Source organism: Mus pahari, chromosome 19, assembly GCF_900095145.1.
Source record: "Mus pahari chromosome 19, PAHARI_EIJ_v1.1, whole genome shotgun sequence".
Classification (NCBI taxonomy): Eukaryota; Metazoa; Chordata; class Mammalia; order Rodentia; family Muridae; genus Mus; species Mus pahari.
Genome location: NC_034608.1, coordinates 28744059 through 28769153, shown reverse-complemented (window position 1 = coordinate 28769153; position 25095 = coordinate 28744059). Strand labels below are relative to the sequence as shown.

The window sequence follows — 25095 nt, the reverse complement described above, 5'->3', positions numbered from 1 at the left end:
TGGACTAGGAGATGGACTCACACCATGATGGACTAGGAGATGGACTCACACCATGATGGACTAGGGGATGGACTCACACCATGATGGACTAGGAGGTGGACTCACACCATGATGGACTAGGGGATGGAGTCACACTAGAGAGACAGAAGTGGCTATTTTATTCTCAAATCCTTTTCTGAACAACTAAGGAATGGGAGAGGCTTTGAAGATATGGCATTCATGATACAGATGCCAAGATTCACCCAGCATATCAGTGTGTGTGTGTGTGTGTGTGTGTGTGTGAGAGAGAGAGAGAGAGAGAGAGAGAGAGAGAGAGAGAGAGAGAGTCAGAAAGAGAGAGAGAGAGAGACAGAGACAGAAGAGAGAGGATGTGAATGCCTTCACACGATTGCCCCATATTTGTGGGGCACTTTCCTCATTAATGATTGATGTGAGAGCACCCAGCCTACAGTGGGCAGTGACACCTGGACAGGGGGTCCTGCATTGTAGGAAAGGAAAGCAGGCTAAACACACTGTGAGGGTGAGGAGCAAGCCAGTAAGCCGCATTCCTCTGTGGCCTCTGCTTTGGTTCCTGCCTTGGCTTCCCGGATGACAGACTGTTACCAGTTAGTCAGACAAACCTTCTCTCCAAGTTACTTTGTTACGATGTTGGGGATTCCTGCAATCTAAACCTAACTAAGACAACTAACTGGTCACCTCTTCAGGGAGGTAGCTGAGTCTCTACCCGAGAAGCCCTCAGGAGGAGGTCACAGCCCTCTGACATTGAGCTAGTCTCTTTTATGCCCTAAGCCCAGGGCCCAGCTGTGCCTAGTGTCATACTCATTGTGCATGATGGATGGTTCTAAGGCACCAAGTCTGAGGTGTTTCCTATCAACAGATACTCAATTAGGCTGCTAAAGGATTTCAGAGAAACACATAAATGAATCAAGGAATTTTGTTTCATCTTGGAGTGAACTTTTATTGACTGTAGATAGGAAAAGAGCAAGCAGGATAAATGGAATGTGGGGACACTTGGGAGAGTTTCTTGGTTAGAGGCATGTTACTTGGTAGGGGCTGCAGAAGGAAAGCGAGCAGAAGACAGCATTTGCAGTGGAGATGATGCCTTCACGAAGGTGTGTAGGCAAACAGGTGCAAGACACATTTAGATAAAGGCGGGCACCTGTGGCAGAGAACCTGGCTGAAAGCAGGATGAAGCTGTTTTACAAAAATCTTGACACTGAGCACAGTGGAAAGGAAAGGTGGTTTCTGAGTGTGATAGAAAGTATCTACTTCTTGACACTGACATATGGGGTGCACAGCTGAGGGAAGAAGGAAACAGAGAAGAGAGCCCTGTGCACTAGATAACTATTGTCCACCAAGTGAAATCCAGCTCATTCCAGCTCACACCTGATCAGAGTAAGGATTGCCCAGACACAGAGCTTTGGGTCCTTGGCTACCTTCTCAAGTTCTGTAGTAGTCACTAATTTAGGGCTTTAAACAGAAGGGATGAGGGACACCAGAATTTAGCTGAGCACACCTAGGGAGAGCGACTCTCCACCCTGCAGACTTGGATGAGACAGGAGAGACCTTGACCCAAATGAGCCAGCTGTCCACCTCTGGCCTGCTGAGTCCCCAGGGTAGAAAGCTGATGGTAGGGAACAGAGATGGCCTCCACTTGCAGAAGAAATCAGAGACAGGAAAAGCTGAGAAAAACTCAGAATGGCTGTTCCCACTGTCAACATCTCCATCACCCAAGAGTTCACACATGAGGGTGGGGATTCCCAGGAGCCTGGACAGGTTCATCCTATTAGCTTTGTATCACATCCACAGCTCAAGATGTTGAGGCCGACCTTCACATGAGGACATCAGAGAGGAGATGGCGGTAGGCATTGGGCTTCCTATGTTGAGCTGGAAAGCTTTTGATCAATACTTGGAGAAAGTTGGACATTCCTTGATAGCTGATTCTTACATGGGTTGCTAGACCAAACTATCCACACATACACACACCACCACCACCACCACCACCACCACTACCACCATCATCATCACCATCACCACCATCATCATGAAGAATCACAACTTGAGCAGTATCTACACAGCCCTATCCTTACTGAGCCTCTGTGACCTCCTCTTCTTCTCTAGGAAACAGAACTGTTGGCTGTGGCAGAGTCTCAGGTTCAGGCTGCAAGGCGCCACCTTTTGCGAGTAAGTTCTTTGCTGCTATTAAGTCTGTCCCTTTCATATCACAGACTCTGTGTACATTGTTCTGTTGATAAGAAAGGGCAGTTAATAAGAAAACAAGAAAACGGGTGATTTTTCCCCCGAGTTCAGCAGAGGTAATTTCTGACAATGAGAGTTAATTGAATTCTTATGACGTGATAATTGAAAAGATAATAAAAGCTGGTGATTCACTTAGAGATCCTTTTGGCAATTCAAGTAAAATGACTCATTTTAATTACAATGACACAGGATCGTGATAAAATCTTGGGTTCTTTTAAAAGCATTAATTTAATAAGCAAGGAATGACGTATCAGAGAATCTGCTTATCGCGTTTAGTTTATCATCTTATTATATTTATTTACTCATCTCTATGTGCATGTGTGTGTATGTGTGTGTGTGTGTGTGTGTGCATGCCTGTGTGCATGGGTGTGTATGTGCATGTGTGTGCATGTGTGTGTGCATGCCTGTGTGCATGGGTGTGTATGTGTGTGTGTGTGCATGCCTGTGTGCATGGGTGTGTATGTGTGTGTGTGTGCATGCCTGTGTGCATGTGTGTGTGTGTGCATGCCTGTGTGCATGGGTGTGTATGTGTGTGTGTGCATGCCTGTGTGCATGGGTGTGTATGTGTGTGTGTGTGTGTGTGTGTCCATGCCTGTGTGCATGTGTGTGTATGTGCGTGTGTGTGTGTGCATGCCTGTGTGCATGTGTGTGTATGTGCGTGTGTGTGTGTGCATGCCTGTGTGCATGGGTGTGTATGTGTGCATGTATGTGTGCATGGGTGTGTATGTATGCGTGTGTGTACCATGGCCTGTGTGGAGGTCTAAAGACAACTTGTAGAGGCTGAGTCTCTCTTATCACTATGTGGGGCTTGGAGATTGAAGCCTGGCCACCTCTCTTGGTGGTAAGCACATTTAGTCTCTGAGCCAAGACAACAGCACATGGATGCTACATTTTAAAGGTCAATATGAGTGTATTAAAATAGCTACATTTATAGTATTTAATATATTTCAATAATTTATTTAGTAAATTCAATGTCCACAATGTACTCTTGAAGTGTCTTTACAATCAAAATACAATACCATAAACAAGCTTTAAAAAACCTCAAAGAACCATGTCTTTTAATGAAGATGGTTTGAAGTCTGTCTTACTTAGGATTTTACTGCTGTGAACAGACACCATGGCCAAGGCAGCTCTTATAAATGACAGCATTTAATTGGGACTGGCTTACAGGTTCAGCGGTTTAGTCCATTATTGTCAAAGCTGGAGCATGGCAGCATCCAGGCAGGCATGGTGTGGAGGAGCTGAGAGGCCTACATCTTGTTTCAAAGGCAAACGGAGAAGACTGACTCCTCAGGAAGCTAGGAGGAGGGCCTTGAAGTCCACCCCCCTTCACATGCGCACACGCGCGCGCGCACACACACACACACACACACACACACACTGTGACACACTCAAACAAGGCCACACATCCCAATATTGCCACTCGCTGGGCCAAGCAAACCACCACGAAGTCCACTCGGATCATGAAATAAATCCAATTTGATATGAAAATGTCATTCAGATACATGTTCTGAAAGTTTATGACCTGAAGTTTGTAAACCAGTTTAAAATCTCATGACAATGGTTCTGCACCACCTTCCTTTGAACGTTCGTGGGTTGTAATAAGCATGGCACATTCTCGGGAAACCTTTGGCAGTTTGACACTAGGCAAACCACCATGTAACCAGCATCTTCTGAGTCCTGTCTTCACCGCAAGCTCATCTATGCTACTCTCTCCAGGAAACCCGTGAGAAAGTCAAAGCTCAAGGATGCAACGGGGCTGTCACCAAGTTACACACGCACACGGAGCAAAACCTATAGCAACTCTCCATAAGGGGCTTTAATAAAAAAACGACGTCGCATCTACGCTGTCACAGCCTCAGGGAAAGTGAAGGAGAAAGGCAGGCAGAGTCCCCAGGACATGGATCTCTGCCTAAATCCCTTACTGGCAGACTGTAATAATCTATTTGATGTAGAAACCCACAGAAGACCTGACCCGGAAGTCCCGCCTACTCCTCACCCAGTGATTGGTCCCCTGAAATCTTTATTCACAAAGGGATGGTTCTGCCACAGAGACGCAGATTTTCTGAAAGTGTGGAGAACTCTCATCTTAGCCTGTACTGAAGCTCCTACACAGTCCTTGCGGTACAAATGACTCGGTGGTATCAGGAGGGATTTTAAAGTTAGATCGATTCATCGATGCACAAAAACAATCAACGGTAATAGCTATAGTTGTAGCTCACAGCAACAAGCCTCAAATTCACACTCAACAGTACCTAGGGTATCAGTACCATTTATTACTCAGGAGCAACCTGAGGTTCAGGGACTTTGGTTAATTTTCACAGCGTGTTCACTGTCTCCCAAGGCATCCTGCACAAAGTGCATGAAATTGCTTTCTTACATGGAGGTCAATTGTGTTCCTCTGTAATTCGCAGACCTGGACTTTTCTTACATATCAGATCACATGTTGAACAAATGTGAGTCCCAGCAGGAAAAACAAGCTGCAAGATGCTATCTTGCAGAGCCCATACTGCTGCTACTCAAGGTCCTGTCGGCCTTGGGTGTCTCCATTGTAGAGCCAGCAGCCTTGGTCTCCTCCCTCTTTCCAATAGATTCCAGGTCCCTTAAGGGTTAGGATCTTGATGTGCTCACAACCCATTTTCTACAAGTGACAGGGTCCAAATTAAAGTTCCCGTGGCAGGCTTTCTATTCCGTTTCAGATTTTGCCCTTCCTATCCACGAAGGCTCTGTTTTCATGGACTGGATTTGCCTCTGCCCAATCTTACCAACAATCACATTTTCCTAGGACTTCTGTAAATGGTTCTTCCTGTGGCCATGACTATTTATAGACCAGTTCCTATCCCTCTGCCCTCCCTGAGAAATGAAGCTACCAACTTCTAACTGTGGTTTGGTCTTTCTTAGGACCAGCCCCCGGAAAAGGCCCCCGCATTAGAGCTAAACATGTGTTTGTCACCCAGAGACTTCAGAGCCTGAGAAGAGCTTGGGTAATCGGGTGTATAGTGTAAGCATGCCTTTCTTGTTACATCATACCAACACTGCCCTCTTTATATTTGCTGGTCTATTTATACTCTTCTATCTTCACCTTGTAGCTCATGGGTCTACATGTGTTCTTGGGGAAGTCAGTCCTTCTTTGCTTACCAGAAGTCCCAGAGCAGAGCCAACCGCTTCCTAACTCAAGCCCTTCCCAAGGAAGAATTCCACAGAACATGGCAATGATGGTCAGACTTGACATCAATCTCCTCTTTAAGAATTTTTGAATTGACATAAAAATCAACTGTGTTTGCAATATCTGTTGTATTTGAATAAGAAGTAAATAGTTATTTAATAGAGTAATTTTGTATATTTCTCTGAGGTATTAAAAGTTGTCTCTTAAAACTCCACAGCTGTGGCCAGCATCTGGTTCCACAGAAACCCATTCGTCCACCAGTCAAAGATTTCTTGCTTACAAATGTTCCTATGAATGTTTGAATATTTGATTATTTTTGATTTTTGTTTTTTATCCCACCAAGATACCAGTAGCTTCTACAACAGGCACTTATAAGTTACCACAATGAGGGGGAGGACGGGGAGGGGAAGAGGATGCTGTCCTAGGGGGTCTGCATCAGGACAGTGGTTGTGTCTTACTGGGATGGAGAATGACGGGGGACATTAATCCTCATGAGAGTGACTTGGCAGGAAGTTGTTGGTGTTGAGTACTATGAGGTCAACGTAACATATTCTATATCCGTGGACCAAATACCCATGGACACAGCCATAAATCTTACATTGCTATGGGGGTGTAACCAACTCTGTCATGGAAGTCAGTGTGTTGGGTACTCAAAAGTGAAAGTCTACCTGCCATGACTGGGCCATATCACTCCCGAGTGTACATGTCCGAAGGACTCCAAGTCAGCACGCCACGGAGTTTTCTACACATTCATCTTTATTGATTTCCTGTCTGCAAGAGCTAAGAAACAGAACCACGCCAGCTGTCTATCAATAGATGAATGGATAAAGGAAATGTGTTTCTTTCATACAGTGAAAATTTTTTTCAGTCATAAAGAACAGTAAAATCATGTCCTGGCAGAAAAACAGATGGGCCTGGAAATGACCGCATTATGCAAATATCTAGATGCAGAGAAATACAGTGTGCTTTCTCGCACATAAATTTGTATATGAGCGTGAGGGTATGCTCATGTGTATTTGTGAAATGGGACATAGAAATGGGGCCATGAGCAGAGAAGAGGTGAGCTTAAGGAAGGAGGGTCAGGAGAGGGTACTGGACCACATTCCAATGACATCAGAAAGGAAGACAACTTGGAAGGAGAAAGGGAAGCAAGAGAGAAGCAGGAGTGATGGGGGAGGGGAGAATGGAATTAAAAAGGACAAAGTACAGTGTCCAGTGTGAGGAGTTAGGGCTAGAGAGAAGGATGCAAGCCCGCGGACATGAGTTCAATCCTTGGAACCCATGTCAAAAGGCAGAAGGTGAGGACAGGCTCCACAGAGCTCTGCTCTGACTACTACACATGTACTGTGACATGATATGAGCACACGAGTGATACTGAAGGTTTGTTTAAGCTAGTATTACTGTGTAACTCTGGCTGGTCTGGAACTCACTAAGTGGAGGAGGTTGGCTTTACACTCACAGAGATACACCTACCTCTTTCTTCTATGTGCTTGGATTAAAGGCACGTGCCATCGAACATGGTTATTTAACTATGTTTATGTATATGTGTGAATATATGTATAGCTGCATGAGTGAGCCATGCCAGGAAAAGAATAAGATGAAGGCTTGAGAGCTGCCGAAGACAGAGTACCAATCATGTAAGATCTGGGGAAGAGTGGCCACAGATCACCCCCATTGGGTCTAAGGTAGCAAGGATAGATTTTTAGAAAGTAATCACTCAGGAGTATCTGAGGGGAGGCATTAGCAACATGGAGGTCTGAGAGTGGCCCATTCATTGAGCTGATTAAGACACATTAAATATAAGTCTCTCTCTCTCTCTCTCTCTCTCTCTCTCTCTCTCTCTCTCTCTCTCTCTCTNTCTCTCTCTCTCTCTCTCTCTCTCTCTCTCTCTCTCTGTGTGTGTGTGTGTGTGTTTCATTTGGGAATCCAGAACATTGGGGTGTGTCGTGAGGAAACCCACGGATGCCCGGGAGAAAAGAGCAGGTTAATCAACTGCTGCATAAATGAGCCTGCTGGGGCCATAAGAGGGCATCAGATCCCCTGGAACTAGAGTTACTGCGGTATGGAGCTGCCACAGAGGTGCTGGAAACTGAATCCAGATCTTCTGCAAGAGCAGTGAATACTTTAAATCCCTGAGCCATCTCTTTAGCTCTTACCCAATAATAAAAATATTCAAAAATGGATTTAAAAAAAAAAAAAAAAAAACAGGTCCCTATACAGCACTTTCCTGTTGCTGTGATAAAATGCCTGACAGGAGGTGACTTAAAGGCAGCCAGGTTTATGCTGGGTCATCTTCGATTAGCTATGGTCTGTTGTGGCTGAGCTGGCACAGAGGCAGGAGTGTGAAGCAGGGGGTCACTCAATGAACAGCCAGGAGGCTGATAGCTCACTTCCTCCCATTGGTATTGCAGGATTCCCAGATCCTGGAACAGGGTTGCTCACAGTTAGAGTGAGACTTCCAAACTCATTAACCTAATCCAAACAATCCCTTATAGACAAGCCCAGAGGTTTATCTCTTAAGGGATTCCTGATCCTGCCATGTGACATTAGACCCTGGCAGGTGGTGATGGGCTCATCAGGACAGTGGCAGAAAGCGGTCTTCTTGCCTGTGCTGAGAATGTTGGTGTCTGGAGTCTGCCAAAAGTACAGTCAGACAAGGAGTGTGCCTTGAATCTGACGAAAATACAATCAGACAAGAACTCTATCCAAGAGTCAGGGGGTTAATTCTTTGTGTGGGGGAAACATTATGATGAAGACCATGGGGTGTGAGAAGTTCAGCAAGCGTCAAGGTTGTCTTAGCACGTTTTCTGTTGCTAACATAATACCTAAGGCTGAACAAGTAATTTTAAGAGAAATCTACTTAAAACAACATTTGGAAGCTGTAACTCCACAAAGGTACTAATGGATAGCATTGCAGTATTAGAAGCACACACAGAAGAAGCATCACAGGACAGACAACCCAGGTTGGAAAGAAGCTACATTTGGCACAAAAAGAAGCTATTGTCCTACACCCTATTTTCATGGTGACTTATCAGTCCTGAGTGATCTAGCTGCCTACACAGCTTCACAAGTCTGGTAATTTTCCTTCTCTACAAGCAATGGGGTGACACTGTAGGAGAAGTTGGGGTTGTAGGAGACACTGTAGTAGAAGGTGGGGTTGTAAGTGACACTGTAGGAGAAGGTGGGGTTGTAGGAAACACTGTAGGAGAAGGTGGGGTTGTAGGTGATACTGTAGAAGACAGGGTTGTAGGTGACACTGTAGGAGAAGATGGGGTTGTGGGTGATGCTGTAAGAGAAGGCAGGGTTGTACATGACTCTGCAGGATAAGGCAGGGTTTAGATGACACTGTAGGAGAAGTCAGGGATGTGGGCACCACATATGTTGTGACTTGAAGCCTCTCATGGGATCTGAATATTTGTTACAGAAAGGTAGAGAGAATAATTTGTTGGTTTCTCCCATGAAATTTTATGTTAGAGCCCTAACTCAATGGGACTCTTTTGGCAATATAACTCTAAAGTAGGTAGTAAAGGTTACATGAGATTATAAGAGTAGGTTCCAAGTTGAGTCTGACTGGTGTCCTTACTGGAAATGATGTGTCACCAGGTGGGAAGGAAGTCTTGGGGAAGCAAGTCCACGGCTCCATGACTGGGACCTCCAACTTCCAGAGTCAGGAGATGACATGCTCTTCTGTATAAGCGCCCTAGACCAGGGTGCTTTGTCACAAGTGTCCAAAGAGACAAACACAGGGGCTTTGAGGTATGGAATGCACGTGGGGGAGAAAGATTCTGTCAAGACTAGCTCAGGGGAAGCATCAGGGAGTGTTCCATTGAGGAGGACCAAGCATAAAAGCAAGAAGTGGCCAGTGAGGTCAATGCTACTTGCAGATGAATAAATTGTGAGCTAAAAGATTCCCTAGGAACTTGAGATACCATTAAGGGATACTTGGTGTGAGATCTTGAAGCCTAGATTTTAACCCCCAAGATCCATGCAGCAAGCCAAGAGTTCCATAGACCCCCGTGACTCCAGCCCCAAGGGATCCCATGCTCTCTTCTGCATGTGCACATGCATACCACACATGCACAGAAACACAAACAGACAAATAATAAAATGGTTTACTTTTTTAATTTCCTTGAACTTAACAACAAATCAGGAGCAGGTACAACTATGGAGAAGAATTGTCCAGAGGCAGAGAATTTCCCGCAGATACTTAAGGGACTTTCTGGTATGCAGGACAACAACAGGCAAGATGTCATGGCTCTGCTTTCTTGTCACTTTAGAAAACCCCAAACCTTGCTGCCATAAACATGGACCTGGACCTTGGATGAAGCAGAGTTCGGGCAAGGACTTGGAGGAAGCCAGGTTTAGTGCTGCGGGCAGATACTGTTTCAGACATAAGCATTCACACAGTCCATTCCTAGAAACTCTCTGTGTCCTGACTCCACACGGGACAAACTCTGCTAATATATTCCAGTCTGTGTATCGTACATGCATGACATGGTTCTCTGGTCTTACAAACGGCACATCGCTGCCCTCCATGTAAAACAGCTCATTTCTCCACTGTCAGAAGCCAACACCATCTGCAGATTGGCAGCTGAGCATGTAAACTACCCAGCGGTGCAGGCCTCTGATGGACTGCACCTCTCCCCATGAAATCACCAGCCACTCTTTCCTTCTCATATGGAGTATTTGAGCACAGAGAATCCTAGCTCTATGCTCATCCATTGAAGGCAAAGCCATCTGAAACTTAATGGATCTGGCTTGAGAAAGTGCAATAATTCACTCAACTAGAGGGTTTGCAGGTTTGCTCCCCCCCCCCCCCAGTTTCAAGTACCACACAATCTCCGTGTGTGGCATACTAGAAGTCAGAGATCTCATTTGTACCATTAACTACGACAGCAGGTTTCCAAGGGAAGGGAGAGTTCTTTCTCAGGAATAGCCACCTATTGAAGCGGGCCACTGCCACCTTGAGAACAGGAACAAAGCTGACTGAGAAGGCTCAGCACAGGATCTGCCTGTGCATTTTCATCATCACCAGTGTGATGGATGGGGAGTGCTCTAGCATAAAGAGTGGTTCTTGAACCCAGATCTTGATGGTGAAAGGAATTGAATTCAAAAAAAGCTAAGAACTTATAGTCAAAAGTATAACATGAGACAAATAGGGTAATATTAGAAACTTGAAGGCCTGAGGCAAGTCCAGCATGTCCTGACAGGCCCTGAAGGCCTAGCTGAAGATTTTACAATAACAAGTACAGGCATGTCCAGGAGAGCCCCTTGTTTGGACATTCCTGAGGATGGGTGGCCCCAAGAATAGATATAAACACAGGAACTGTTTTGGGTTATTTTTTGATTGACTCAGTGGCCATCTGGTGGCCTGGGTCACGCTGACCCAGCCAAATGTATGGCCCTGGCCCCCTCCCTGAAATTGCTGATGCTATAACCAGCATGTATTATTCTACTGCCAATTGTGTGAAGCTGCGCCAAGTTCCCCAAAAATTCCCCCAACCCCCTAACCTTCTCCCTATAAAAAACCCTAGCTTTTGAGCCTCAGGGTTGATGCCTCTACCTCTTGCGTGAGGTATGCATCGGCCCGGAGCTCCGCCATTAAACCGTCTCGTGCTTTTGCAACAAAAAGGCCTCTCGTGTTTTGTTTGTTTGTTTGTTTTTTGAGACACCCTGACTCCCGTGACCTGGGGGGGGGGCGAGAGGGGGTCCTACAATGGCTGTCCTGGACATGGACCGTGTGCCAAATTTCCCCCCAAGAGAGTCAGATTTAAGTAATATGAAATTCTCCCATACTGTCTTTTAAGGAGGAAACGTAAGAGAGAGAACATATTCCATTACTATAGGCTATGGTGCTTATTGTCCACATTCCAGGTTGGGCAGCATGCCTGAGCTGAGTGGGCATGGGGACAACTTTACCAATATGGCCATCCCTTTAACTGCTAACTAACATGCAGCAGACAGACATTAGCTCAGTCCAGGATGGGGTGTGCAGGGAGAGGAAGCTGGAGACCCAGGACAACAGCCTGCCTTCCAGAGTTTCTTCTCCATGAAGCTTCTGTGTGGGAGACCCATGTTTCTCTGTGCACGGCCTTCACACCTAGGACTAGCACGGCCAGTCTGGGCAGCTGTTAGATTTACATTGCTCTGTTCCCTGAACCGGATGCTTTCTGATAACAGGCAACAGCTGCTACCTAATTGAAAGAGCCCAATCATGAGATATAAAATCACGAGGAGTTGGTGATTAAGGGCATTCAAATTCTGAAGGGTTCTGCCTGAAGTCAACACATGGTTTAGTGTCTCACAAATACTAAATGAGCATTCGGCAAAGTGGCCAGTATTTTAACTGCCTGCTACATAGTCATAACTCGACTAGCTCCTGGCATGATAACTGGGAGGAGATTAAGAACGGGTCATATGCATATATGTGCATCATTATACCATCCATTAAAAAAATCTGTCCTTCGTGGAAGGCTTCATAAATCTCAGACTATCTGCTGTGGACTCAACATGAGATGTCCCTCACAGACCTGTTGTCCTGGCTGGGTTTGTGTGTCAACCTGACACAAGCTGGTGTTATCACAGAGAAAGGAGCCTCTCTTGAGGAAATGTCTCCATGAGATTCAGCTATAAGGCATTTTTCTCAATTAGTGATCAAGGGGGAAGGGCCCCTCATGGGTGGTGCCATCCCTGGGCTGGTAGTCTTGGGTTCTATAAGAGAGCAGGCTGAGCAAGCCAGGGGAAGCAAGCCAGTAAGTAACATCCCTCCATGACCTCTGCATCAGCTCCTGCTTCCTGACCTGCTTGAGTTCCAGTTCTGACTTCCTTTGGTGATAACAGCAGTGTGGAAGTGTAAGCTGAATAAACCCTTTCCTCCCCAACTTGCTTCTTGGTCATGATGTTTGTGCAGGAATAGAATACCTGACTAAGACACCTGTACACTGAAGGTCTGGCTGACAGGTAATGGTCTGGGAAGTGATCAGAACTCTGACCTCACCCGAGAGATTCATATGTTGGCATTGGTATGAAGATGACAGGAACTAGGGGTTGGAGCATAATTGGAAGTAGTGGGACCCCAGGAGGTACATCCTTGGTTGTTGTATCTGGCCCTTCTAGTATTCCTTTTATCTGTTTTCTGTCCCTTGGGTATGAACTCCCCTCCTCCCTGCCATGATGGGCTGTCACTTTTGCCCCATGGTCAGATAGAGCATTCCTCTTTTGAGTTGCTTCTCTCTAGTATCTGGTCACAGTGACACAGGAGTCACAAATACACCCCGTTTTTGGTAGGCAAAAAGGAAAGGGTTTGAACACAGTGACTTGGTGGAAGGGCAGGTTTTCTTAAGAGTGTTGTGTAGCAGTATCATTAGGGGCTGGGACTGGGATCTGAACTCTGAACTGGGCAGAGTGAGCTGCCAATTCTGATTCTACAACTTAGGACCTGAGAGTCCTTGGCCAAGGTAGTCCATGTCTCCTCTTCATACCTGTTTGTGCTGAGGGCTATCTCTCCCACAGAAGCTGTGAGAACTCTAAGGTCCCTGCATGTACCTTCAAATGACATCTGTCAGCTATCCCTACTGTATACGCATGCTAAGTAGTAACTGCTCTGCAGCTTTAAGATGAATTTACAGATAGAGTTAGAGCAGTAAGCCGTGGATAATGACCTTGGCTGCCGTCTGATTTCAGGGTGTGATAAGCTCACTGTGAGTGTGGAAACATAAGAACAGGAGTGGGGCTTTAAGAATTTCGTGGGCAATCATGCTATAAATCATAATGAATTTATAATTATAGGGAGAAAGGCTGAGGTCGACACACTGCTCAGAGTTCTTAGAAGTGTGAATTAATGGGAAGCTGATTGCTTGGCTCCCCCCTGGAAATGGGATAAAGGCAATGATCATGTTGCATTTGCATTGATGTTTCTCAGATGCTATATGCCAGTCATGTCCCATTTAGCCCTCAAATCACCCTATGAGGTACTGTGCTGGGTTTCCTCGTCCACCTAGAACTGTGACCAGAACTTGATCACAGAAGACTTGCAGTGATGAAGCCATGAAGAACCTTCCAGGGACAGGGTGGGCCTTACCCCAGTGATCCAGTGATGGGTCTGCAAAGCCAGGACATTCAAACCCAGAAAAAATGATAAAACGTGACAAAAGTGGAGAGAGGGGAGAGAGAGACAGAGACAGAGAGTGAAAGATGGAGAGAGACAGAGAGATAGAGACAGAGAGACTGACATAGACACAGATAGAGAGACAGACACAGAGAGAAGAGAGACAGAGAAAAAGATATATATATATATATATATATATATATATATATATATATAGAGAGAGAGAGAGAGAGAGAGAGAGAGAGAGAGAGAGAGAGAGAGAGAGAGAGCGCCAGGACCCCAGGCCTATCTGCACTCAGGGGCTGGCAGGAACCTGGAGACTGGCTTTCCCAGAGTCTGCAGAAGGAATACGTTCTCTCACACTCAGCTCTCAGGTTTCTCACTTCCCACACTGTGAGGTGGTAAATCATGTTTTCCGTTATCCATTTTCTGGCAGGTTGTTACAGGAACTGTACTTGGAGTACATGGCTCCAGCAGTATAGGTAAGGATTTGTGTAAGTTAGGTCTGGTTCTTCCCATCAGCCCCACGCTCCCAGAAATAAGAGTCAGACACAAAATGTATTTACAAATACCTTGGCCATACAGCTAGACTCTTCTCTGACTGCATCATAATCTAAAATGTCCCATTTATTCCAGCCTACATTCTGCCATGTGGCTGTGCAGGTACCGTGTATCCATGTTGTCACATCTTCCTGGGTGAATCTTCCCTTTTACTCCCTCACTGTTTCCCAGAATCCTGGGAAGCCTCTCTTCCCGCCAATGTCTTGCTTCCTTTCCCCTGCCTATTTCCAGCTCATTGCCATAGGATTTTTATTAACAGGTGATGACTATAAGAGATCCTCTCTACAGGGATTAACAGCACCAAACAGGACAGGGGTGGACCCAATCCCACACCATCACCCATGACACCTCAGCTTTCAAGCAAACCAACTCTAAGGGTGACCTTAGCTGTTCTGACATTTCTACAGAGTTGATTAGCTTTTCATCTTGTGTTTTCAAACCATGGTCCTGAACATGATGCCATAAGACCAAGCTTCACCCCACTTTGCACTCACAGCCGTACATGTCCTCCCCTGCCTCCTCTTCTTCTCCCTGCCGATGCTTGCCGATAACTAAGTTTTTCATGAGGTATAATACAGTCCAGTAAAAGCCACTGCAGCCTCCTGTCCTGCCTGCCAGTGCCCCAGGGAGGGGACATCAGCCCCCTCAGCACCCGAGTCTCATGGGCAACTTTGAGAAGTGTCTGGACCCACTTCAGATAATTAAACCAACATCTTTATGGGTGAGGTATAGACACAAGAACTGCAATCAGAAGCTGCTCAGAGCGTCCTGTGGCACGGATAGTAATGGAATGGCTAGTTGACACCATACAGCTGACACCAGATCAGAGCCCTGCCATGCGGCGCCTCTCTCTATCACTTCCTGGGTTTTCTGTAGTCACTTGTTTCCCCCTTTCCAATGAGCTGTATGTTTGCCAAGTAGACTGGAAACCCTCCCTTCTTTCTCCTCCACATGAACCAATCGGATCATTTCTACCACCTTTAAGAAAAACTCTGAAAGAACTCTTTGCAGTGTCTGCTTGGAGTCTAACCTCTCAAGGTGTTTGCTATAAAAACAAACAAACAAACAAACATGAAAACAGCTAACTTCAGTCCTGAATGTGGTGGCGGGTTCCAGGACCTCCCCATGCCTAGAGTGCTGTCAGCTGGCACAACCAAGAGAATACTCCTCCTTGGGGTTTTCTCAGGACTTGGCTCTCACTGAAACTCTGTTCCCATTGCAACGCCCCCCCCCTTCCTGGTTGCATCTGGTCACTGATTCACTTCCATGAATTCTGGAACTCCTTCGTTCTAAGTCTGTGAACTTCTTACAGCTTTAGTCAAATGCATTTCTAGGTAGTTGTAGTTATTCTTTGCAACATTTGCAGTCCTACAGGCTCCGTCCGACCTTGTGCTCACTGAGATCTAGTTCTTCTGTGAGGTATAATAAAGTCCACTAAAAGCCTCTGCAGCCTCCTGTTCCGTCTACCAATGCCATCTTACAGTTTCATGAGTCTCAATTTTTTTCTTCTCAAGCAAGCAAATCAGTATCTCGATTAATGGTATCATGTTCCTTGCATTGCTAGTTAAAAAGCAAAAAACAAAAACAAAAACAAACAAACAAACAAAGACCTATGGCATTTTTCCTTCTTTTCCCTGGGCAAAATTTGGAGCTACCTAGTTTTGTCTTAGGTTCTATACCTGTGAATATGTTATACAGGAAAGGCAAACAATAGCTGATTTTAACTATCTTTTAAATAGTGAAGATATCTGGATGAACTGGGCAAACAAGGCTGTGAAAACTGATGAGACAGACAGAAGGCTTGATGGAAGAGATGAAATGGCACAAAAAGTGGCAACACACGTAAAGTGTAAGAGGGAGTCTGGGCCCACCAGGGTTGCCCTTGGAGACAGAGAAGGAGACTCTGATGCAAGGGATATGGCTGAAATGATGAGGGAGTTCCCATGGAACCCAAATTTCAGTCCTCTCATTGAGCCCCAGACCTGACTTACAGAAATGTGAGGGAAGATGATGCACTGACGCTCTCCCAGCCACCGACTGTGCAGTGATGTGTTCTCCTCCCTGCCTAACTTACCCAAGACCCTTCTTGCTTACTTCCCCAGTTCTCGCATGTGTCCTTTTGTCCACTGAGGATGCAGCTTCAGCTGACCTATTAATCTCTAAACAGCATGAGATCAAACCCCTCTACTGGTGTCAGCGAACCATACACACAGCAGGCAGAGTCCTTTCATGTGCACCTTGCTGACTCCTCTTGTGTCTCCTCACATACCCTCTATTCATTCTGCCACTGCTGAACTGCTGGTCTTTCTGTTTCGTCATCATCCTGGGACATCTCCATTTCGTCATCATCCTGGGACGTCTCCATTTCATCGTCATCCTGGGACGTCTCCATTTCATCATCATTGTGGGACATCTTCTACCTTAGGACACTGCCACGGATGCCCCCCATGCTTCTGCACAGTGGTCTCCAGCCCCTCCGGGAAGCTCTCCTTAGATACATCATCACTGGCCACACCCCATATTCCTGGGACTTCATTCATGGCCACCGATACCACACGGTGGTGCATCAGGAGGTAGTAGGCCTTCTCTGCTCCACACCTGGCTGTCCTTCAGAGAACAGTCTTAGGACACATGTGATGAGCACATGTGACATGTGCTTTCCTGTGACATGGCTCTTCTATAGTCTCTCACTCTGACTCCCGTGGCAAGCCAGGCCCGGCCTTCTGAATGCTGAGAGGACATCAGTAGACCCTCAGCTGGTGCACCTGCCTGCAGTTCATATCCACCCTTAAGCCCGCTCAACAGCTAAATAGCCCTGACTCTTCTTTGCTGAAAATGATTTGTAGTATGCCAAGGTCCCACTTGGAGTCATGTGATAGCTCCCCCTTCCTTCTGATTCAAGAGAGTCCCTGGAAATCTCATCCTACATAAATGAACAGGCACATGAAGAGGGAGGAGAAACAAAGGGGACTTCCCAGAATATACTCGATTAACAAGCACTGCTCCACTGGCATCCAGCTCACCCCAGATGTACCCCTGCTGTGTCTGTGGCAGCTCAGCTGCTCTGCTACCCACTGCAGCATGCTCTCCTCATAGCTAAAGTGCAAGCAATGGTTAAGGGCAGATCCCTCCAGAACCACATTTTCCAAGTAGGTTTCCCCATCCGTGCCACTCTCCCAGACTTCGCTCCCTCCTGCACACTTCCCTCTGCACACTTCCCTCCTGCACACTTCCCTCCTGCACCCTTCCCTCCTGCACACTTCGCTCTGCACACTTCCCTCCTGCACACTTCCCTCCTGCACACTTCGCTCTGCACACTTCCCTCCTGAACACTTCGCTCTGCACACTTCCCTCTGCACACTTCCCTCCTGCACACTTCCCTCCTGCACACTTCCCTCCTGCACACTTCCCTCCTGCACACTTCCCTCTGCACACTTCCCTCTGCACACTTCCCTCCTGCACACTTCCCTCCTGCACACTTCCCTCCTGCACACTTCCCTCCTGCACACTTCCNGCACACTTCCCTCCTGCACACTTCCCTCCTGCACACTTCCCTCCTGCACACTTCCCTCTGCACACTTCCCTCTGCACACTTCCCTCCTGCACACTTCCCTCTGCACACTTCCCTCTGCACACTTCCCTCTGCACACTTCCCTCCTGCACACTTCCCTCTGCACACTTCCCTCCTGCACACTTCCCTCCTACACACTTCCCTCCTGCACACTTGCTATGTTTTGTACACTCTGAGGTTTTCTTCTAGCTAGATGGGTGTTCTCAAGGGAAAAATCACTCTCTTTCCTGCCTTCTGATCATCAGTGACAGAATGGTTGTCACCTGTCAACAAATGCTTGAAAAAGAGTGGTTCAGGTGGTGGGGTATGAATGACTGAAAAATATGATTCTATAAGGTTTTAGGGGAGTAACATGTGAAACAGCTTAGCTTTTATCTCTGATTTATTACTTTACCACTCTTAATTCTTTTCAGTCCATAGACATCATTTTGCAAGATGTTTGAGTGTTTCATCTAAGGTGTGTGTGTGGTGTTTCATCTAAAGTGTGTGTGTGTGTGTGTGTGTGTGTGTGTGTATGTGCGTGTGTGTATGTACAAGTGTGTATGTGTGTATACGTATGTGTGTGTATGTGCATGTGTGTATGTGCATGTGTATATGTGTATGTGTGTATGTGTGTGTGTGTGTGTATGTGTGTGTTTCATTACATTTCCACCAACATAATCATAAGGCATAAAGATTTCAGTTCTATGTGCATTTGCTATGGCACCTGCTGAGAGTGAAGAAGGTAAATAGTTTTGAACTTAGACCCCACTCTCTCAGGGAGCACTAAACAGGAAGACTGGAGCAGAGTCCAAGGAACACACAGTTCCTCCTATCACTGTGTATATAAAGTCTGAGGGGCGGAGCTTTTAAGTGCCAGTTACAAGTGCGAACAGTACCCTGGGAAGCATTGTGAGCATCAGGTGAAGATTCAGTGGCAGCACCTCTCCTTTCAGGTGTAAATGGGATTAGAGTAAAGGATCTCTCAAGCTCTACCAGATCACACGCCTTCTGCTACTGCCACGTATAAAGGCATAAACGCATGCACATTTAAATAAGATGTGGGAACATCTCAGCAAGGAACAGTTTCACTGGGGTATCCAAATAGAAGGGCGGAGAGTCTCATTATAGCCATCATTGCACACAACATGCTGACAGCTCTCTTATCTACAAATTCACGATCCCTGTCTGAAAGTCTTGGAAATGCCTATGTTCCTAAATTCATGAATTTTTCAGACTGAACATGTTAAGAAAAAAAATCAGGTCAAGAAAACATCTTCTACAGCGAGCTACAAAGAAAACCTGGGATTTCAAATTGTGACTAATCCATGGAGAAGGGTGTCCACCTTAGATCCAGCCAACCACTGGCTTCAGAGGCCAGCAAGGTGTGCATACCTCCACTGGCTTCTCGTCCCCATTTACACTGTATTAGTTACAGTGCTGCCGCTGTGACAAAACAATGTAAAGCGAGTCACACTGTATGACGACTTGCTTCAACCCAAGGCTGGACTTAGGTTTGGGGAAGAGTACCCTACCCTGTCTGTAAATACGCTGAAGGAAAGTAAACAGGGCCCATGTGTGACAACACCCGATGGCACACAGATGTGAACGTCTCCCTTCAGCGAGGCGATCCTTCCTAAACACCCCACCACTTGCCCAAAGCACAAAGAGCTGAAGACAAAGCCGTTTCAACACAAGCCCATGAGGGACATTTCAGGTTCAAGCCATAGCGTTTCACCCATGGCCCTCAAAGCTCAAGGCTGACTCGTAATGAAAATTCCAGGAAGTCCATCTCTAAGATGTCCTAAAATTTGATCAGCTCCAAACGTTTTCAAGAATTCACATCCATTGTCTCCTTTGAGAATCACAACCTGCTCTTGGCAGCTAGCCCTGATAAAAATTAAAAGTAAGTTACATCTGCCTAGATGTGGTAGTTAGTATAGTGCACCCCTTCTGAAGAGAGGCGAAGAACACCTAGGAGGGAGAGACACCCCCCAAAAAAAACTAAATTCCAGCAAACTAAGTTTGAGTCCTGCATCTAGGCTATACCAGGTTATGAAATAAGTTCTCAGGGTCCTTTAAACTCTGCACCTGTGGCCTTGCCACCTGAGTCCATGGGACATCTGACCTGAGCTGGCTGTTTTGGGCAGGTGTTCCTCATACTTGTCATTTCCGACATCCTGGGATCTTTACCACAGTTTAGACATCATCCTCACTACCCTATGCATTTCACTCTCTGCAGCCACTTACAGAAAGTCCAGCCTTAGCATGTGTTGCTTGTCCCCCACACCAGCTCCAGATTTATTTTCAATTTGGGTAGCAGTCCTCCATTCCACCATGACTTCTAAATGTTCTGGAATGAGTCCTGAGGAACAGCTTCCTGAGTAGCCCCATATAAGCAGGGATCCCAGAGGAACTAACTTTCTAAAAGAAAGTTTTCCAGGGCTTTCATCTCTTGGAAGCTGTAACAATCAGGATCTAGCTTACCACAGAGATGCCCTCACGACTGTCTCCTAGCAGAGAAACGTATGTGGTTTCTTTTATTGATATTGATCTCTTCTGAAACCAATGCCTTCTTAGCCTCTACTTGGTACAGTTTTTTTTTCCTGACCAAATTCCAGTTTCCGAGTCTTTTGGTTGTGCTTTTAATTTCCACTTCTCACTGAGAAGCAGGTTAAAAGCCGGAAGACTGGATGCCTTTGACATTTCTTCTCACAGATGAATGAGCCAACCCACTTTAAACATAGTCTGCCAAAGTCTCAGGGCATGGACAAAAATACAAACATATTCTTCGTAATAATTTAATACGTCTGGCCTCCATCCAGGTTCAGACTTGGACGTCGTCATTCTCATCTGAAATCTCATCAAAATGATTTTCAATACCAACACTGCTGCTGCTATTTTAGTCTTCTGAACTGTCATCAAAGTTGGTTATTAACTCATCTCAGTATTCCAGGGTTTCTCCGACCACAAAGGACAGAGTCCTTAAGACATGGGGATATGAGTAGGAATGGCCCCATAGACTCACGGATTTGAATGCTTGGCTCAGAGGGGGTGGCATGATTAGGAAGTGTGGCCTAGTTGGAAGAGGTATGTCACTGTGAAAGCAGGCTTTCAGGAATTTAAAGACAAATGCCACTGTAGAGCTTCACTACAGCCTAATGGCTGCATAAAATAGACACAGAGATCAATGGAATGCAATAGAGACCCCCAAATACACTCCTAAACTCACATCCAACTGGAGAAAGTGCAGGCTGCACACGTGGTGCAGGGAAAGTGGACACCAGCGTAGAGAACACTGAAACTCAACCCCATCCTAACACAAAATCAGCCAAAGACCCAAACGTAAGATCTGCAGCCACTCACATACTGCCTGAAGACAAGGGAAGGTCATGATCGCAGCCTAGGAAATGAGTGTTAGAAAAATTGAGTCTTAACCCTCTACAAATTCTGCGGCAACTGACTTTGCCTGTATCCATGTGGATGTGTGGGAAAAATGAGAAGAGCAGTCACAGCCATCTTCTAAGACAGTGATTCTCAACCTTCCTCATGCTGCGACCCTTTAACACAGTTCCTCATGTCATGGTGACACGCCCCCTCCCAACTAAAAATTGTTTCCATTGCTACTTCATAACTGTAATTTTGCTACTGCTATGAATTGTACAGTAAGTATCTGGTATGCAGGATATCTGACATGTGACCCCTGTGGAAAGGTCCTGTGACCCACACAGGGGTCGTGATCCACAGGTTGAGAACCGCTGACCTAAGAATGTTTCCTGTTAGGAATGAAAGTTCAATTTTAAAAGAAGTCTCTTGCCTTTTAAATAGATACTTTTTTTCAAGCTGTATACAAACATTTCCCCCAAAATTTACTTTTTCACATATCACTTAAGAGATTGATGACGTTCCATACCATATTTTCGAGGAAACATCCTTTTTTAAAGGCATTCTTATGTCCCTGGGAAAGAACAAACAACAAAAACAGATCACGTGATCTCTTTCGAGAAGGCATACCCTCTTTGTCATGGTGGTGGATGATGGCATCCTGAATCATGTCAGCCAGGCCGAAGCGGACCTTCTGCTGCTTCCCAGGCTTGCTTCTCTTCAGGAGCCCTTCCTGCTTCTGGAACACTTTCTCTCGCTCATAGTAGGCTTTGATTTGTTCACAGCGCATGCGCTTCACCAGACGCTGCCGCTGGCCCAGGGGGAGGGACTCCAGCAAGCACTGGTCAATTTCCATCTCATGCGATCGAAAAACATTACATAGCTGGTAGCAACCTAAAATAAGGAAGAGAGGAAAGTCACTATATATATTCTTTCTTCATATCAGCGTTATATACATACCAACACAATAATGCCCATGGCCATGAGAGTCTATATCGTTCATTACATTGCTTGAAACTACAAAGCCCACTGCTTTCCTGACTCTGCCATGCCCACTGCGTTCCTGAATCTCCAGCACCCACTGCATTCCTGATTCTATAATACCCACTGAATTCCTGATTCTGCAGTGCAAACTGTATTCCTGATCCTATGGCTACTACATTCCTGGTTCTATAGATCTTATTGTATTCTTGATTCTATAGTGCCTATTGTATTCCCAAATCTGCATTGCCCACTGCATTCCTGATTTTATAATTCCTCGTGCATTTTTGGTTGTATACTGTATTCTGAATCTGCAATGCTTAATGCATCCCTAATTCTAAAATATTCACTGCATTCCTGATTTGACAGTGTCCACTGTTCTCCTGATTGTATAATGCTTGCAGCAACCCCAAATCTTCAATGCCCACAGCATTCCTGAATCAATAATTCTCACTGCATTCCTGATTCTATAATACCGGATACAATACAATTCCTGATTCTCCTGCATTTCAATCTGTAAATGCCCACTGCAGAGCAGGAATAGCCTACCTACCCTATCTCCTCTGTGCGTGTGCAAATGCAGCATGACCCACTTTACAGAACAGGGGAAAGAGTGAAGCAACGCCCACAATTTCACAGCAATAAAACCAATAATAGAATATGAACCTTTCCTCAACACAGTTATGAACTCAGCCCATCCCTTCACCATGTCTATAAATCTACAAAAACGGCCTCAAATTGAGTTCAACCATTAAACTCAATTATGACTGAATACTACCAAATAAACAGTTGAATTTTGGGATAAAATCTTACATGCAGTTCCTATCTCTGCTCCTCCTTTCCTTGGCAACCCTTCCCATCCCTGCAACTCTTTCTAAGCATCCTAATAAAACTGGTCTTCCACTGCATGGCATTTTAGCTGACACAATGGAATGGAACTTGTAACATATGCAGTCAACTTTCCATGGTGTTAATCGTTGTTCCCACTAACTTCCCACTGACCTTTTTTCCATGTGACAGGGGGCACTTGTTTCTAAGAGACCTAAGTATGGTTAAGTATAATACAGAGTTGGCACAGAAATTTATTTTTATCATCTCAAAATTATGCATAACAACTGTGGCTCTCATCATCAGTGTCTTATTGATATGGTGACTAACTAATTGAATTCTTCATTCTGGTATTTAGAACATCCACTTTACTTTTCCACTATGTCCTATGAAGTTACCCAAAACACCAGGGGACAAAACTGCACAAACACATTTACCTCGTGGCTAAAATTTACGATTGAGAGAAAGTTGTCATTATGAATTATCAAATGTGGCTCATATATTCAGTTAAGTGTCTAGTTGTTCTTAAATAAACAAAATCCATTCTGATTGTTTGCATTCATTGACTTTGAATGGGAGTGGATATATTTGTGCCATGGTGGAGAGTATGTGGAGGCCAGACAGCAGTTCGCTGGAGTTGATTCTCTCCCTTATTCCATCATGTGGGTTCTGGGAATCCATCCTGGGCTATCAGGCTTGGCAACTCCTGAGCCATCTCTCTGGACTGAAATTGTTTGTTGTTGTTGTTATTGTTTTGTTTTTTAAGCCTAATGCTTTCAGATGAGATTTAGCCTAGACTAGCCAGGAACTGTATTATATATACCAAACTGGCCTCAAATCTAATGATCCTATAGTGTTGAAGTTACTGGCCTGTGTGACCACACCCGAATATATGCTTTTTTCTTAATGTATGCATGCCCAAAGTCCAAAACAAGCTAATAACTCTCTATATGTGTACAAACACGTGGTTAATTTTAGGCTTAATGTGAAGGAAAGTCATGCAGATCTCTAATTCATCAAAAGACTCTTCCGTGGTGCGTTAAAAGATCAAGCTGAAACCCTGTCTCGAAAAATCAAAAGCAAAAAACAAAATCAAGCTGTGGAGGGGCCGTGTGTGACACCCTGCGTTCATGGTTGCTTTACAGACCTTGTCCTTGCACATACACAGTGTGCCAAGTCACCCATCCTTGCTTTTAAGTCAAAAACACAGAGCTGGGAGAAGCTATGGCTTTTTTAGGATCTGAGGCATGTTTGCCTACTGTAGTCAAAAGAGCTTCCTATAGACTCACAGACAAATAGGAAAACTCTGTGTGCCATATGCAATTGTCTACTTCCAGCAAGGGGAAGCGGCATGTATAAGCGGCATGATAGAATTATCAGCTAGCCTCTTCCTCCAATAACCTCAACAGGAAGAGACAATGGCAGTTTTCGCAGCATGACAAACTGCTGCGTGGAAGGCTGGTTAGTATGAGCCCTGACTGAAGCTGCAGAGGGTCTGGGAGTCCTCATTAACCAGGAAATGTTTCAACAGATCATTCAGGAAACTGGACCAAGTTTGACTTACTGACTTTGATCTCTTGACATTTTGACTTCTATGAGGGTCCTGACTTGTCATTAGATAGATACCCAGGAGACTGTCAGGCCACAGGGAAACCTACAGAAGCAAGCAGGATCCCAGAGGGCCATGGGTTGACGAGCATGGTGTTGACAGAGGGGATAATCTAATAAACAGAGTGGTCTTCCGGTTCTTAGCTCTGAGGAAGGGTCTCTTGGTGAAAGTGTCAATTAACTTCCAAGGACTCTGCAATGATGACCGTGACAGGTGGAGTAACACTTTACAGACTTCCAAAAGGGTCAGCAGCTGTGACTGTCAACAATTTCTCTAAGTCCTTACAGCCAAGGTTGCTAAGTTCCAGATTCACGTGTACACACAGGGTATCACACAGGGTAATGGAATCCCTTGTGACATTTCTTTGCCTATGTCTCAGCATATCTTGTTCTAATTTAGGATTTAGCGTATTTTATTGTCAAATAGCGCTCTATGCTTTGACTTTTTAATGAGTCTGTAGCTTGATTATAGTCTAAAAAAGTGTCTGATGTGCTGTGATGTTTTGTAACTACAGGTGAACCCACAGTAACCCGTGTCAGAGTCTGACAGCTAACACTGACCGTTAAAAGAAACACAAGGTTTATGCAGTCACTGAATATCTGAAAACTCTATAAGCAGGATACTAAACATGGTCCTAAGTATGGCCTGGG

General features: G+C 45.4%; 1 protein-coding gene across 2 annotated transcripts in view; it reads right to left on the bottom strand.

Annotated features, from left to right (window-relative positions):
• Myo16 (myosin XVI) overlaps positions 1-25095 on the bottom strand; it is a 490479-nt gene that overhangs the window by 349185 nt on the left and 116199 nt on the right. For both annotated transcript variants that reach the window (XM_021218659.1, XM_029531821.1), the window contains exon 2: positions 21658-21921. In XM_021218659.1, the coding sequence (XP_021074318.1) occupies positions 21658-21883 (226 nt within the window). In that variant the 5' untranslated portion in view covers positions 21884-21921. The remainder of the gene's footprint in view (positions 1-21657; positions 21922-25095) is intronic.